General features: G+C 42.3%; 1 protein-coding gene across 1 annotated transcript; it reads right to left on the bottom strand.

Annotated features, from left to right (window-relative positions):
* Nucleotides 1-15,236: 15,236 nt before the first annotated feature.
* lrrc3b (leucine rich repeat containing 3B) lies at nucleotides 15,237-16,022 on the bottom strand (the record flags this gene model as incomplete). The annotated part of the gene is made up of 1 exon (XM_080532566.1): nucleotides 15,237-16,022. The coding sequence occupies one exon, from the start codon at nucleotides 16,020-16,022 to the stop codon at nucleotides 15,237-15,239; it is 786 nt and encodes a 261-aa protein (XP_080388692.1).
* Nucleotides 16,023-17,913: the final 1,891 nt, after the last annotated feature.

Here is a 17,913-nt window from a genome sequence, read left to right on the forward strand (position 1 = left end):
TTGAAACCCGGAGGAGAGTGGTGAAGTTGGTCGTAGGGACTATCTTCTATCTATCTTCTATAACTTTAGATAGATAGATAGTTAGGTACTTTATTGATCCCTGAGGGGATATTCAGGCGTTACAGCAGCTCAGACCACAAACAACAACAACAACAACAACAAAATAAGGTGACAATTGGATAATAGACTAAAATAAAAAATGTAAATACAAAATAAAGATAGACCTAATAGACATCTGAAACCTTATATACAGTAGGATTTAACATAGACATTTTAATATAGCCTATCAAGTAGGACTGCTACCGATTTCTCCAGATGTTGTTTTGCTGAGGCCCTCAGCCCTCCCTTCTCATTGGCTGATAACGGCCAACGACCCAAAACATAAACAGATTAGTTATGATTTACAGACATGAAATGTTACTATCTTGAAGACAGCTCAAAGGACATAGGCAGTATATAGGCAGAAACCTTTAATATATAGGCCATTTAGTTGACGCTTTTATCCAAAAAGACTTGCATTGCAGTGAGTGCATACATTTTTCAGTATATATGGTCCCAGCGGGAATCAAACCCACGACCAAAGCGTTGTTAGCGCCATGGGCTACCAACTGAGCTACAGAGGACCACCTTCAGCAATCCTTGTGTACTAAAGGTAGAAATCCAAAAGAAGTGCTTTTTTGTCTTTTTCTTTTTTTTCTTTCGTTCCAGACACTTAACAGTCGAACCAAGTGCGGTGTAGAAGTGCTTTTGTTTGCCTTTTTTGTCTTTTTTTTCTTTCGTTCCAGACACTTACGACTGCACGTCATGCACCCTTGGCTGTACACTATAATGGAGAGTCGTGATAGAGGGTGGCCGTAAGCTCAGCACTGACACGGGGATGAACATGGCTTAGCGTGATCCTGTTTATAGCCATGTCGCGTTGGTCCCTATGAGAAGAGCATGTGAGTATGTTAATGAGGTATTTATCCCTCAGAACTTTGCTATGTAAAGGAACCGGGAGCTTCATAGGTAAAAATAGGATGGAATACATAACATGAAAAAACACTGAGGAACTCCACAAGCAATAGGCTTATGTCAATTGGCAATATGCACATACATTGACAGTGTCACACCACATCGGGTGCTCATATGGCGGGGCTAATTTGTTTTAATTAATGTCTTCATATCTAACATTGCTTTACCCTTGTTGTCTGGTCCCATGTGATCAAGGTATAATCTGGCCTCAGAAGCTCCCACAAGGCATAGATTTATTAACTTAATGATGCTGACATTCCCCTGTGTCTGAGAAATAATTAATCATGGAAGCCTTTTCAAACAAGAGACAGTCAGCACAGACAATAGAAACGCCATGCACTCTGTATGGAAAGTAAAGCTAAACAAGAACTCTGTTTCTAAGCAAGATCTTGCATTGTCACACAGACAACTCTTTGTGCCATCTTCGTGCCAACTGCCTAGGCGTTCTGCCGGAGAGCTGGGAGAGCTCTCGTCTAACAAGCTGCCCAAATCACACATGAAAGCAAACAGAAGGATTTCTCAACAAACAGTGGTCCATCTGCATTTCCATATTCCTCTCAATAGACTCCAACGACGGTTGTGAATTTAACGATCAACAAACCGAAACGAGCCCCCTGAAAGAAAGAAAAAATGCCCAAATTGTCGCTTGTTCAAAAGGAGAGTTGTTGATCCTCACTTCCTCCTCATCCTCATGTTGTTTTTTAATGAAGTTGGCGATCTTCCTTTATTTCAACAGTTGAACCATGTTGATTTTATTCAGGATGTGAGGGATTGAGCCCTGCTTTGGCTCAAAACTGCTGTTCCTCTGATGCCTCCTGTTCAACTCTATGACATTGTCAAATAAAATCAATGGCTCTATATCATTCATTTAAAAGTCCAAAGATGTATGTACCAATCGCAGATAGACATAGATACAGTAATTTGGATGAATGTGTACTTTCATTGTGACTGTAAAGTCATCTTGTAGATGTACTAGGTGATACACAACATGATATAACATGATATATGCAATTTAGCTGATGCTTTTATCCAAAGCGACTTACATTGTAGTGAGTGCATACATTTTTGGGAACCAAACTCACAATCTAAGCGTTGTTGGCACCATGCTCTACCAACTGAGCCACAGAGGACCACTAGTACACAAAATGGCAATTGCTAACAATAGAGATCAGTGATTGATTGATTGATTGATTGAAAACCTTTATTGTCCCCAATGGGGAAATTTTGTTGTCAAACAGCTCAGTTAGGGCAGAAAACATTCAGTACAGAAAACAGAAAAACATTCAATAAAAAAACATAAAACAGTGCAGGCTCAATAAGTAAAAAGTTCCAAAAGTTCCATCTCCAGGTCTCCCCCACCCTGCAGGGCCTGGTTGTAGAGTCGGAGTGCAGCTGGAATAAAGGACTGTCCAAATCTTTTTGTACTTTGACGGGGGAGAACAAATCTGTGGCTGAACTTGCTCCTCATCCCTGCCAGCTCGCAGTACATCGGGTGGGAGGGATTGGCCAGCATGGCCGCCAGTTTTTTCCCCATCCTCTGTTGATAGACCTCGACCTACACCACAACGCACAAGACTTTATAAAATCGACAACATTCATGATAGAATTGGGTTCAAAGAGCACACAGATTCATGCTCAATTCTTCTTTCTTATTACGTAGCATATAGCTGATAAAACTGATGGGATTAGGTCACATCTGTCTGTGAGCAGAGACCTTAATGATCATGAAATGTATGTGTGAGCCCAATCTACACATATGGTGTTAGACAGCACTGCCGACCTCTTCTGCCACAGCTCAAGGGTCAAGCTCGTGCGATGGTTAATCCCCCACAGGATAACATGATATTAATAACATGATATTATGTGAGCATTTCACTCAACAAGGTGTGATCAATATTGTGTTGTGTGTGTGTGTGTGTGTGTGTGTGTGTGCAATCTCCCAGTTATGCCTCTATGACAGACTTGCCACAGACATTGGCAGATGCAAAGCTTTTCATCCTGGAATCTTTCATCCTGGAGTCTCATATTTATGAGATGACGGTGTGTGTTGAGCAAGACCTTTCTGGCATATGGGGGAGAGAGACATTAAGAGACATATAGCTATTTTGCAAGTTAACAGCAAATAAGCCACTGTTCGTCTGAAATGGTGCATTTATAGTAGAACCTCCCAAGAGAATGTGTACTGTATGTGTCCTCTGTAGAATGTACAGCAACAATCACTCACCATTGTTCTTCCTCAAGGTGTTTCAGACAGGTGTCAGTCTGCAACTCCTCCTACAATGTCATGAAGTCAGAGTCTCCATTGAATGAATTGCAATGAGCCCGTCCTCCGATTTCTACCTCCACCAGCCTCCCCTGGATCAAGTAAAACGGTGATACTCACCTTAAAGGACATATGTGCAACTTTCACCTCCTCTATTGGAAATATCAACATGATACATATTCACTGTGGTATTTCAAAGATATTGATCCAGACACCAGGAGTCTAGAATGATGATCCTCCTCAAACCCTCACTACATCAACATGTATACCAACTTACACCTCTCAGGATGTTCCACACACATGCTCCTATATACAGTATAATGCTTCTTTTGAACTGGATACAATAAACAAATCAAATTCAATTCATTTCATTTGTATTCTTAATCCACACTGTTGTTCCCTCGCTGGTTTCCATTTTCCTTTGTCTCGCAATTAAACAGCATATTAACTCTTATTGTTCCTATTTCATACAGTACAGTACAGCAAGGCCAAACATCAGGTTCATAATGGCCATTGTTCCATTCACTGACAATGTCATGTTTCCTGTCTCCTAACACAGACAGTTACGGTAACTCGGCACGTGTCAAACGTGTCGCAGAGTTGAACTGATTTATTCTAATGAGCTTTCACACCTCTTGGTTACTCCTGAGCCTTGAGGAGGTTGTGAAGACGAACATGAGAGGGTGAGAGAGAAACTAGGCAAAGTGTCTGCAGCTTGCTGGTGTGACAAAAGACTCAAAACAGCATCACTCCATACTCCATCCATGTACCAGCAGTTCTAAGGTTACCTTAGGTCATCTGTGGTACATGAAGCTCTCCTTCAGCAGAGCCAAGAGAGCATCCAAGGGGCAAAGGCAGGGTTCGAGTTATGTGGGAGCCAATGGGTGAGCTCCCATAGAGATGGTCTGAGGCTCTCTGAGCTCCCATGAAGGCAGTAAAATCAAAAATCTGTGGGGGTCGCTAATAATACATTACCACAACTATTATTTGATCAAAATGTCAATGTAATGAATATTATTTAATTTATATTATAAATATTGTAAAATAAACACGTTTTCCAAAAGAACTACGCGCACCATTAATCTCCTGTGAATGACAGTATGCCTTTGACTGCCTGCACTTCACCACCAAGACACCATGGGGCGCAGTAGAATATTGTGCAACAGCAAAAGGTTGATTAATCAGCTGTGCGGTAAACCGTTGGAACACACAGTGCACAGCTGATTAATCAATTAAACCAATAGAGTGAGACACCAGTTGCCTTTCAGGAAGTAGTGAGATCGTGCACCTAGCCTATTATTGAGAAGCAAACATTCATTCATTAGCTATACAGGAGTATATACATACAGTAGCTACCATGCCGCCCAAAAAAAGGCCACTGCTGCCGACCGGGTCATCAAGCCTAGAAAATTTCGGGTTTTTATCAAAGAAACCTGCTATGACACCTAACGTTAGCCCTGCTGCTACTACTGTTACTACTGCTGCTACTACTACTGAGGACTCTGCTACCAGGCCTGAACGCGCAACACCCACACACAGTTCAGATGAGGGGCAGAATGAAGAGGTAGGGGAGGCAACGCCACAGAACTGGGGAGAAGATCAGTGGAGATCCTGGAAAAAAAGAAACCCCTGGCTATTTGCAAATGAGGATGGCCTTGGATGCCTTGCCTGTAAAGAGGCAAAGACTCTTTTACTTTCAGAGAAAAAGTGGGGAGTGCATTTGGCGGATGCCTGGATCAATATGGGACAGTAAGTAGCCCCGTTCAAAAGCAGTTGCGGAAAAAGATTTATATACACCACGACAGTCATGCTCATAAACGAGCTGTTGAAATAGCAGAGCTTAAACAAAAGGAAGTGCTTCCTAAGAAAGTAGCAGCACTCACTTCCATTATGTACAAGGAGACAGCAAGTTCGTTCAGGGCAGCCTATACTGTGGCTAAAGAAAGGATGCCATATACAAAACTGAATCCAATCATGAAGCTTAATGAGATGAATGGCGCGATAGTCGGCCCTACTCACCGATCAGATCATTCATGTGCACAGATTGTAGAGCACATTGCACAGGAGATGAAAAAGAAATTCATTTCTAATGTCAAATCACTTATTTATTTGTTTATTTATTAGTTATTGTGTTATTAAAGTGTTTAAGTGTTTTATGGTAAAGCATTATGAGTGGTGTGTGTGTGCAGGGTGCTCGTGAGTTGTATATTTTGGGGAGGGGGGAGGCTTGTGTATGGGGGCGGGGGGTCCTCACACAAAGGAGTAGCCTAGGGCCACTGACCACCTTAATCCGCTACTGCCTATAGCTAATTAAAACTTGTAAGTCCCATCGCTGTGTGGGCATGATTCGCGCGTGCATGAGAACATTTCGCACTGTTATTTTGGAGACCCCCACAGAGCTCAGCTTATAACTCGAACCCTGGGCAAAGGTTTAGCATGATTGACATGAATACCTCTCAAAGTCAAATTGGATTATATTATCCTTATTATATTGTCCTCATAGGCCAGTAGTTCTGGTTCTCTGTTTTCCACTTTGCTACGGCAGCACAAGCTAACAGTTGGCAGCGGCCTCTCCAACAGACGGGATTCTGACGGATGTTTGAAGTTTTCCCGGAGGAGATTTTGGCATGTAATTTCAACGATGCTAACCTAAGTACTGTCGAAATCCTAGTCTATTGGAGAGGATGCCGCTAACTGTTAGCCTGTGCTGCGATGACAGAGTAGAGAGCAGAGAACTGCAGATGCTTTCACTAGAAGCTTTCACCCTGAGGATGACTCAGGGTGAGATGATATTAAATATTTTCACCTCAACATGAAAAAAGGTTGAACCATCAACCTTTAAGATGGTGAATAAGGCACACTGGCTGTTGGGTACTGTGTAGTTGTAATGATCATAATCACTGAAGCCTACATAAAGTCAGATAATACCCACAGAATAGACAGACTACTGTAGTCTGCAAGAGATTAATTTAGACTTTCCTCATTCTGGGATGAACTATGGATTTTAAGGTCATTTTATGTTCAAGAATTTCAGAGAATCCAGACAAAGCACGTCTGCAACAGGATGACATTTAAGCAAGGGAGAGAGAGAGGCCTTTATGTTATCACAATAGCAGTAGACAGTGAAGCCCTGATAGACCTAGCCTTGCGGACATGTTGAAATGTGTTGCTATGCCAACATGTCTGGCACATTAGAGGTATACACATACATTTGAAGTATTTGGACTTTGCAAGTAACCATTAACCTAAGTATCTATTGTCGTTTTGTCTTTCTCAAAGGGGCCATAGTGCTGTGCAGTTGCTGATTTAAAAAGGTCACACACACACACACACATACATGTACACACAACCAGTTTGTACTGTACTTAAGCCAATGCGTATGAAACTGTGCCTCACCTGTTTCGTGCTTGCCTCATACGCAGGTAGGTGTGACGTCTTTCCCTGGCTAGCACCACCAGCATAGTGAACCCTGGCTGCTGTGCTCAGATAAGGTAAAAAGCAGTTCTGTCTACGTATTACGCGACAGCTTTCATCTCTACGCCATTTGATGGGATTATTCATGCCAATTAAATGTTGCTTTTTAATTATTCCATCCGACCAACTTCCCTACGGTTTCATTTATACTCTCACTGTTATCACCTCAGAGGTATTAAAACATGGCTACGTGTTAACACTCATTAAGGACCTTTGTGACCTTTGCCAGGAGCGTCAAAGAGGAAAACGCTACCCAGACTATTATCAAGCCATTAACACTCCAAAGATATGATAACTGTGAATAAATGATATTTGTTTCTAATGGTATGATAGATATATGTAACTTTAGAGCTATTAATAAACATTAGAAAATGTGTTTATAGACTATATAATCAGTTAACTTAATTAACAATTGTTATTGTTTTATTAACCCTTTATAAACTCTTTATAGATGGCACTTACCCTGGTGGAGGCAGACTCCCAGTCTTTCATAATCTCTCATGGAAGAAGAAATGGTTTTGGTTACTACGCCAACACACTCATAACAGAGAGATTGACATGGTGGTAACACTTTCATTCTTTCTTTCATTCTTTTTATTTTTTTACAATGTCTTCATAGCCCATTATTCTTGTTATGAGCATGTTTGACAGCATTAAAATGTCTTATGTAATCTCACAATGATCCTGAGCTATCATCAGTTAGCTCAGGATCATTGAAATAAAAGCCATTACAATAGGCGCCATTAGACCGTTATTAGACCACCATTAGCGCTAGCACCCCCAGTGTCAAACATGTTTTCTGCACTTAGGGCACCCAAATGGCCAGCAGCAGCCCCGATCTTACACAATAAAGTCATGCTGTGCTTTGTGCCTCATTTGAAAGATAGACAGTGATTCTTGTGCTGGTAAATAGGTGGCAGAGAGAAAATGACCTGTTGATGGTCTTGTCAAGACAATAATCTTCCACCAAATCCTGTCAGGCAGTGTCTGTAGCGTTGTCTAATTGGGGCACAAGAAACAGTCATCAGTACAAGGTTGATTCTCTGATGCATGTTTAAGTCAGACCATATAGTAACTCATCAAAGCTAAGGTTTTGTATGAAGCAACCACCCGCTATATCTCAAGATACAGTACAGTATGTATCATACCACAGATACAGTACAGTATGTATCATACCACAGTAGTTTCACAATATGTGTTGTGATGATTGTGTCTCCACAACTGTTTATCCCTTCTATGGCTAGTAACCTCTGTGGTAGCATGACCTGTTCCATGTGCTTTACCCGCTCCGTGTCTTTACATGTTCCGTGTTCTTTAGACATGATGACACATTAAGTACATGAAGGAACATAAACCACATCGCTTATAGTTGTCTAACTGTTGGTACATTATTGGTATTGCAATCTTCCTCTGCCTGCACATGCTTAGTAATAAAACTAAAGGCGGGAAAGGTTGATATCTTGCCGAGGGGAATAACAATGATGCAATGAGGGGAAAAAAGAAAGGAAAAGCCCTTATAGTTGAAAATGACATCCCCCACAGTGGAGGCCAACCTAGTAATCAGAGGGCATGATGTCACCTAGCAGGCAGAGGGAGGGCCTGAGCGTATGGCAGGCCGATGCCCTAAGGAGGGGTATTTAAAGAGCACAGCTGACAGGACCTGCCACTGGATTCTGCCACCTGACCAAGTGTGCTCTGGACTCTCTGACCTCTAAACCATTCTTCCTCTGACCCTGTGTGTGTGTGTGTGTGTGTGTGTGTGTGTGTGTGTGTGTGTGTGTGTGTGAATGTAAGTGTAAATGTAATTGTTTCTCACAGGCCCACAGTGGAGGACCAGAGGTTCACCTCAGGAAAGGTTTACAAATCACAGCAGTGTGTATTTGGAGTATGGCATTAGTGTCGTGTTTGCATAGATTAAAACACCATTGAATCTATACACTCAATGCAACATATCAAAGATGTTAGCTTTTACTGTGTTCTACAGCACTGAATACTGTATGGCTGTTTTGGTCTAGCTTTGTTATAGGGATATACATAATATATAGCATAACAAAACATATAGGTATTTTCATGTACTTTACCAAGTGTTTAATGTAAAAACATCACAATTCTTCTCACTAAACTCATTTGATTAGCTGGTTTGCTTAACAATACAATAACAACCCTTACTCTCTTTGATGGATTTTTTTGGCATTTGAGATTGGGCTCCCTCGTTGTCCTGAGTCCGATAGGCCCCTTTTATTCAATATGAATCTCTTTAGTTTATTTAAAATCAATTCAATAATGAACAGAGGCAACAAGCTCATTAATCAAGTGGACGGCAGTAATGGAGGGGAAGATTGCGACGCAACGATGAGACATGGGAGATACTGACTGACATGTCTGTAAAGACCGTAGGAGATACCAACATTAGTTTGATCCTGGGAGAAATACATATTATGAATACATCTGTTTTCTAGAGAGAAAGGGGTTGCTAATTTGATGCTAACCCAACAGAAATCAGATACCAGAGTTATCAGTGTATTTACATGACATGATCATGTAGAGGGTGTGATAAGAAAATGGCAAACACTGAAGGAGAAAGCACTGATAAACGCAATGGATGTGGAACAAATATTGTGGTTAAGCTTGATAGTGGAGAAAAACAAATGTAGACATATAGGTCTTTAAATCAGGAATAAAAACACCATAACATTTTTTATGATGTTCAGACAAAGAAATGCCCCCAGTAAAGACTCGCCATGAATTGTATTGATGCCCTGAATGCTTTTGATGACCCATCTTGAATGACTCTGCCTTTATAAATGTAACACGAGTCATGGACCCCAGCACAAAAAAATGATTGACTGTGATTACCCAGGTCCTGCTAGCTCTGCTGGCCTGGTGTGCAATATGCATGGGGAGAGATAAGAAATCACACCACGCCTCTCCTCCAGACACCCTGAGGAAATTAAAACACATCAGATTTAATGTTTTAGCCTCTGCCTCTATATTTATTCTGATGAGTGATGCAACAGGACCTCTGCCGCTGGACAGAGGCTTATCCTGTACTGGGACTGAATGCCGACAGACAGGTAAAGTCTGGCAAAGAACCATAGAGAAAGGAAGGTGATATACTATTAAACTTCGGTATTGTTTGCACACTTTGCTTTACTTTATCGCGGGGCCGCCGCTACGTACACATACATCACGCGCTGTGAGTAGGGCACCAAGGGGACACCAAAACAGCCTGATGGGTCATCATCATGATCATTCATCATAATGATGAATCATTTCAATTTAAGATGAAGCACAACTACAATAGGCACCCAAAATGGCCAGCAGCGGCCCTGCTTTATTGTAATGGACAATAACAAGTAAAACTCCTGTTTCAAACCATGTTTCATGTAGAGCTTTCTAGGCCTGTATAACCATGTTTCATGTAGAGCTTTCTAGGCCTGTATAACCTGGCGTGTGTGTGTGTGTGTGTGTGTGTGTGTGTGTGTGTGTGTGTGTGTGTGTGTGTGTGTGTGTGTGTGTAGAGCTTTCTAGGCTGTATAACCTGGGACTAACTCCTCATGCACGGAAGAACAACCTTGAAATAAGGCTCCGTCTTTCTTTTGAAGACTGACTTGAAAAAGGAAGATCTGAGTCTGCCTCTAACTTCAGTGACGTCAGAACATTGCCTTTCAAACAGTTCAACAACAGCTTGGCTAATGTGGTCCTCTGTGGCTCAGTTGGTAGAGCATGGTGCTATCAACACTATAATGCTTAGGTTGTGGGTTTGATTCAAGCTGGGACCATAATACTGAAAAATGTATGCATTCACTGCAATGTCAGGTGCTTTGAATAAAAGCCTCAGCTGAATGGCATACTTGATACAGTGGCACAGCCATCCAGGCTAGTGCCCTGCACATCACAACACTACTGTATAATTACATTTATATTGTAATGGTCCTACAAGGTCATCATGTTCCCCACCGTCACAATAAACCCAGCCTTTTACCGGAATCTATCCTGACAAAGAATGGGAAAGTTGCAGCTTTTGTATAGAAGCTTCACCATCTGAATGGCTTGAATTCAAAGCATTTTAATTATAGTTGTCTATTTTTTATGTTGAATTTCAAAAAAGGAAAGATCAAGGGTAACTATTTTACAGTCAAATTGGCTGCGCTTGACATCTTAATTATCTCTCAACAAATACTTCTTGATGAAAGATAGGATAGTGCGATACATTGACGATCCATACAAAAAGATATCAACTAATGAAAGCTACTGTAATCCTGAATAAACTAATCCTCAGTCTTTCCATGGAAAGTTCAGATTGCTGACTGAGGATTAGTTTATTCATCAGCATATGTTGGGCAAGAACATATTTTGTATTTTAAGCCTTCAATGGAAAAAAAACGTTCATAATAACGAAATGTTTGACTTCCGTTCACCATATCTCCTGAGCAGCCTCCCAGCCCCCCTGTTCAGCCCATATCCCCTAGGGGGGGGGGGGGGGGTGACCATGAAGCATGACTGGGTGTACCTAGCCTGGTTTAAAAATAGACCCAGTCTGAGGTCTAATTATAGGCCTGTGACAGTTTATAATTCAGAAGAAGACAGTTCATAATGGGCATCCACGCTTTTAAATGGAGACGGAGGGCAGATGTGAACAGATGTGGCCGTGTCTGGGAAAAAAGGCGAGTAATTGTTTTCAGACAGACAGGAGCACTCATGCATGGCAGCGATGGTGCTTTTAGGGAACCTCAGACAAGGGGCCTCTTGTCTCATTTCAAACACTATTGTTTTCGCTGCAGTTGGGCCCTGATTGGCTGTGTGTCAGCTTTTAGGAGATGCCTTATTCATGGGGCTGTACTTTGCATTTAAGCACTGATGTTATTGTCATATGCAAATGAAACATGAGAATACTGCTTTTCATTATTAATAAAGAAAACATGTTGTTTGGCAGAAATGTGAATAGCCGCTATGTGTATGTGCTGTACGTGTTGTCGTGAATTGCAACAGGTATGACCATGTTGCGGGTTGTATTGCTGTTATCTGTTATATATACAGTATATATATAGAAATATGAATGGCTGCTATGTGTATGTGCTGTACGTGTTGTCATGAATTGCAACAGGTATGACCATGTTGCGGGTTGTGTTGCTGTTATCTGTTATATATATATAACAGATAACAGCAACACAATATATATACTGTATATATCCCAGTGGGCTCAGTGGGCTCAAGTGATAGCACGATGATTTATCCACCGGCAATAAGACAGTGTACGTGGCACATCATACAGTAAGAACCACCTCATAACTCATAACTCATAACTCATAACTCAATCTGTGGGATCTCACCGCTCAGTGACTAATGCTCATAAGAGACCAGTATAACTGTCCAGCTACACACCTACTGTAAACCCCTCAGGTTCACAATGTTATTGCAAACTTATTGCAAATTGTTAAAAGCAAATATAATAACAGACAATAGACAATGTCCCACTGTTGCACCTCTTTGGTTAGTTATAAGTAATTGTTATATTGTCCAATGGGTGTTATCTCCAATCTCAATGATATGACAGAGTGGAGGCGCAGTTCCTGGGGATGCTGCCACCAGGGGTGCACATCACTGCACTAGCCCAGCACTGACACTCCTGATTCAACCAACCAACCGAAGGCTCAGGTGTATAAGTGCTGAACTAGAAACTACATGTTTACACCAGCTGCACCTCCCTGGAGTCCCCAGGCCCAGGATTAGGAAACAGAAACACTGAGTTGTTCAAAAAGTTTAATCCGGATCAGAATGATCCTGATTCTTTTTTTACTATCCAGGATCAGATCTATCTGGCTGACTTTGAGTCGTATAGGGGGAAATCAGTCAGCTCAATCTGATCCTGGATTGCAAAAAATATTCAGGATCATTCTGATCCAGATTAAAGGTTTTGAACAACTGGGCCCTGTCGTACACCATAGGTCATGTCCACGACACATTCACACACAGGACATTCAGCCCATCCCCAAATAGAAAATAAATCCAACCATAAGAAGTGTTCACATTTCTTTTATTTCCTTCTATGACATGCCTTTACAATGTTATGATGTTCGTCAGTGCTAGGTCTTGAAAACAAATCAAAATGTTACTTTGTTTTTGTGAGAGAGTGTGATATTATGATGATATGATGTTATGACTTGTCATATTTCAATTATTCAGCTCTGTCAACGCAAACCCCCCAAAATACTGTTGATTTGTCCTCAGTGTTGGTTTGGAAAAATTATCCTGGACAACAAAGTATTCCAGAATGCAGATACCTTTAACTGCTAAAGCAGTGCTTTCCTGTTTGACTCGTGTGAAATGATGTGTGGTGAAATGAGAAACAAACGTGTGAGAGAGGTATTTCAGGCACTTAGAAATTCTCCCGCGTCCTTGGCTACACTGTGCTTCATTTGCAGTACATGCATTGAAAGACTGCTCCTTATTCCTTTATGAATAGATGAGGTTGCATCTACAAGACAAGGCAAATGGCTGTAGCAACATTCAAATACAACTATTTAAAGGGATTTAAGGTACCGTCTCAATGACAATGACAACAATGATCCTATTTACATGTAATTGTATTCTTATGTCTTGCCCGTGCTCATATCATATCCACTAATTAACTTGTAGATGTGCAGTAGCATCATTTGTAGGAGTGTAAGTAGCCAACTTGTATCTTCCTAGAAGAACTCTGGCTTTATTACCATGTAAACACTCAGATTCTATGTCTTACATGAGGCATATTTGTCTCATTATGCCATCATTCTCCTACAATGGCATTAGTCTGTCTCCATCCCTCGTTCCCTCTCTCCTTTTTTCTTAACCTCTCTCTCTCTCTCTTTCTCTCCACCCTCCCCCCCTTGCTCTCTTTCCCCCTCCACCCCCCACTCTCTCTCTCTGCTCCCCATTCTCTCTCTCTCTCTCTCTCTCTCTCTCTCTCTCTGTCTGCCTCCCCCCTCTCTCTCTCTCTCCCCCCCCCCTCTCTGGTATGTTTTACTGAACTGCTGTGGCTGTCTGAGATGGGAGTGAAGCCATTTAAAGTATGACAGCTGCAATTTTCTCTTCTCTCTTTGCCTGGGACATTACTGTACACAGAGTGTTATTATATGCAAGGTAAATGACGCATGCATCTGCATTCTCAACACAGGCCTGGAAGGGGGTGTTTGTGTTGATCTTTCGTAGCTGAAATGATTAGAGTCTACCATCCCCATGTTTGAGAAGCTGTCTTCACTTTGGCTGAGAGGAAGCTTTGTGTGAAACTCATTCTATGAATTCAAATGTCCATTTCAGGAAGCATTGGTGAGTTAAGATTATGCATAATGGTTTACGGAAAACGAATACAATGTATTGTTAAATCTTGTACATGTATTGTGTTAACATGTAACAGGCAACGCCATTGACTCTCAAAGACCTAGACGAGGATATTGTTAACCACAAAACACATACGAATCCACTGAATTTCCTGACTCCTTAGGAGGATATTTGACATCTAGGCTAAACCATGGTGCTACTTTATCGGACCATCACAGATCTCCAACAACGCAATGGATCTACTTTGTCATAAGACAGCAAGAACATACTGTACAGGGACATGGAGATGTATTGTACAGCAATCAAGCAATTGCTGTAACACAAGCAACCTGGTAACAGTGATATAATGATTTCAGAATGATCAAGTCATTGATTTCATTATTTCACAAAATAGAGATTTACGGTCATGATGTCATGATTAAAATTTCGTTGTTTGGTACCTGTACTATATCAATGACAATAAAGACCATTCATTCATTCATTCATTCATTCATTCATTAATGTTTCAGCCCATAGTTTTGTTCAAATGAAATTAAAGAAAGTAAGCTTTTGGGGGCGTAGAGAACTCTGCAGGTGTTTCACTAATTGATGCCTTACAAAAGTGTTATCCAACAAGAACATTTTGAGTTTTTTAACTATCAAAATTCAAATATGATATTAAAATGTTTTAATTGCTCCGAAACTAGATCTCACAAGATCTTATTGGATATTACTGGGTCTGTCTTAGAAATCAAACAATATCCTTCTACAACTATAGCCTGAACTTACTACATAAAAGCTTGACTTGATTGAATTCTCTGTAGATTTATGTCTATGTATGATGAGCACTAACCTCACAGCATTTCAGCTTTTTTTTTTTTACTTTAAAACTATAAAACACTGTCATCTTACCTTACACGTACACACGTATCTCTGTAATGGACCAATATTGGGTTTGGCTTCCAATGCAAGGCTCTAGATATTTAATCTACATCGTGGTTCGTTTATTTTTTACTCATACCCAAGGGAGGACGAGAAAATAAAAATAATTTCACAAGAGAAGAAATATCACAACAGGTTTCAACCTCACTCACTCCATCTTGAAGCTTGACTCAGTAGTAAACACTAGAAATCTGGGTCCTATCAAAGGGTTTGTTTCTGTTTAGAGCCACACACTCCAGTGTGGTCACACCACAGTGCTGATGTCCTCCGCCTCGTCGGGCTTCTTGGGCTTGCTGGGAAGGGACTTGAGGTACTCCAGGTGACGTCGAGCGTCTTCCTGGTTCTGACGCACGTAATACACCACATAGGAAATTACCATGGCGAACCACCCGAACATAGTCACCAGCATGGCGTAGTCGGTGGTCCGCTTGGCCAGGTTGCAGAGGTCCGTGTCTACTGCCAGGAAGGGCCGTCCTTCCTGGTCCCGGAGCTCCGAGCTCCGACAGAGGACGCGGGCAGCGGCCTCGTGGTTGTGGGCCATGCCGCCCAGCGCCTGCTGGAGGGCGCAGTCACAGTGCCAGGGGTTGTCGTCCACCAGGACGCGGGCCTTGAGCCGGGCGAAGGCATCCTTGTGCACGCTAGTGATGCGGTTGTGGGAGAGGTCCAGCACCTGCAGTGTGGCCTCCACGCCACCGAAGGCGCCCTCTCCCAGAGTCTCCACTGCGTTGTGGGACAAGTTGAGCTCCCGCAGGAGCCTCAGGCCCTGGAAGGCGCGGTCGGGCACGGCGCTGATTTGGTTGTGGTCCAGCCTTAGCAGCGCTGTGTCTACGGGGAGGTCCGGGGGGATCTCCTTCAGCCGAGACTGGCTGCAGGTGACGTTGAGGCCGTGGAGGAGAGGGTCGGCTCGTTGGCAGGTGCAGCCCTTGGGGCACATGCTGGCAGAGGGGAAGCACAGGGCCATGAGGACCAAGCTCTGGAGGAGCAGGCACATGGGGATGGAGCGTGACAGCCACAGGTCCAGCGGAGTCATACTGACCAGCCGTCAGCATCCCGCCAGGGGCCTCGACCCGACCTCCAGCTGCTCATGCACACCCCATGCTGGAGACAAGGCCTCGTCGTCTGCCCGGGACTACCAGGGGGATGGAATCAGATGATCTCATGCTGTACTCGCTCCTGAAACAAAATAGATAAACATGAGCACGTGTGTGTGTGTGTGTGTGTGTGTGTGTGTGTGTGTGTGTGTGTGTGTGTGATTGTGAATCTCATAGTTTGTGTGTGTTAGTGTCAATTTGTTTCGATACAAATACAGTGTATTATAGCTATTTAAGTAGATAGTCATCCATATAGCATACTACACCAGTAAGGTTAGCAAAAAAACCCACAACAAAAGGACAATGATCAATGAAGCACAGAAGGACAATGAAGTTTACTCACATCATGACAACTGTACAGTATGAAGTATCCCCAGGAAGTCAAATATGCAACCAGGCGTTCAGTACAGTAGATGAAAACAACATATTGGATGATAGGTGCTAAGTGTATCTGACTAATTCTATCACGTCCCCCTCACACTTATCTCTTGTGGCACAGAGTCTCGAAAACAGCTCTTTATCTGTGTGTTATTCATTTAGAGTAAGACTATTCTGTCATTAACCTTTATTTTCACCACATTGAGTTTTATTTATCACTTATTTTACCAGGCTGAAAACAACATTATTCTCATTTGCAGCAATGACTTGGGGAATGGTTGCAGGGGAGAGAAGAGGGGGGTGAATGAGCCGGTTGAAAGCAGGGGATGAATAAATTCCATGGGATATTTAACATGTCGGGAGTCTGGACCTCGGTTTAACATCTCATCTGATGGACGGCAACCTCTGCAAGGCAGTACCACAGACCAGAGAGAGGAATGCCACCTACTGGTCCTCCAACACCACTTCCAGCAGCCTGGTTTGGTACCCCCCATCAAGGATGAACCCAGGGGCATCCGGTTTTCGGGCCCATCACAGCACAGAAACGGCCTTGGTAGAGGTTGTGAATTACCTTAGAATTAACTTGGACACCAAAAACCTCTCTGTCCTTGTTCTCCTTGACCTAACCAGCTTTTGATACAGTTGACCACAAAATTCTCATAGACAGACTACATAAGTGTGTTGACCTCTCTGGCACTGCACTTAAACTGGTGAACATTCTTCTAAGAACTATAACATCAACTGTGGTGTACCACAAGGCTCGATCCTAGGTCCAGTCCTCTTTAGTTTGTGCTGCCCCTTGGCAGTGTCATCAGGCGACATGGCATCAATTTTCACAGCTACGCTGATGACACTCAACTCTATATTGCTGTGTCTCCTGATGACACAAGCCCTATTGATGCCCACCATAAGTGTATTTTAGACATTAATGCTTGGATGGCTCAGAACTTCCTTCAGCTCAACCAAGCTCACAATTCAGCTGCTCGTGTGTTAACTAGGACCAGAAGGAGAGCACATATTACACCTGTTTAAAAATGGCTGCACTGGCTACCTGTTAGCTGTATTGATTTTAAGATTATTTTATTGGTTTACAAAGCACTAAATGGTCTCGCTCCCAACTGACATGGTTTTAAGATATGTACCCACTAGAACCCTCAGGTCCTCTGGTGGTGGTCTCTTGGTTGTTCCAAGGGTCCGGTCTAAGGTCCACGGCAAGGCCGTTTTAGCCACTATGGTCCCAGACTATGGAACGGCTTGCCGGAGGACTTGAGGGTGGCAGAAAGTGAAGATATCTTTAAAAGAAAGCTTAAAACACACCTTTTTAGCCTGGCTTTTATCTATCTATCTATCTATCATGCACTTTTACTCTTATTTCTTACTTTTTTTTTATGTTCAGCACTTGGAGTTGCATTCAATGTATGACTTGTGCTATATAAATAAAGATTGATTGAT

The sequence above is a fragment of the Nansenia antarctica genome, assembly GCF_963989245.1.
Source record: "Nansenia antarctica genome assembly, chromosome: 5".
NCBI classification, from domain to species: Eukaryota; Metazoa; Chordata; class Actinopteri; order Argentiniformes; family Microstomatidae; genus Nansenia; species Nansenia antarctica.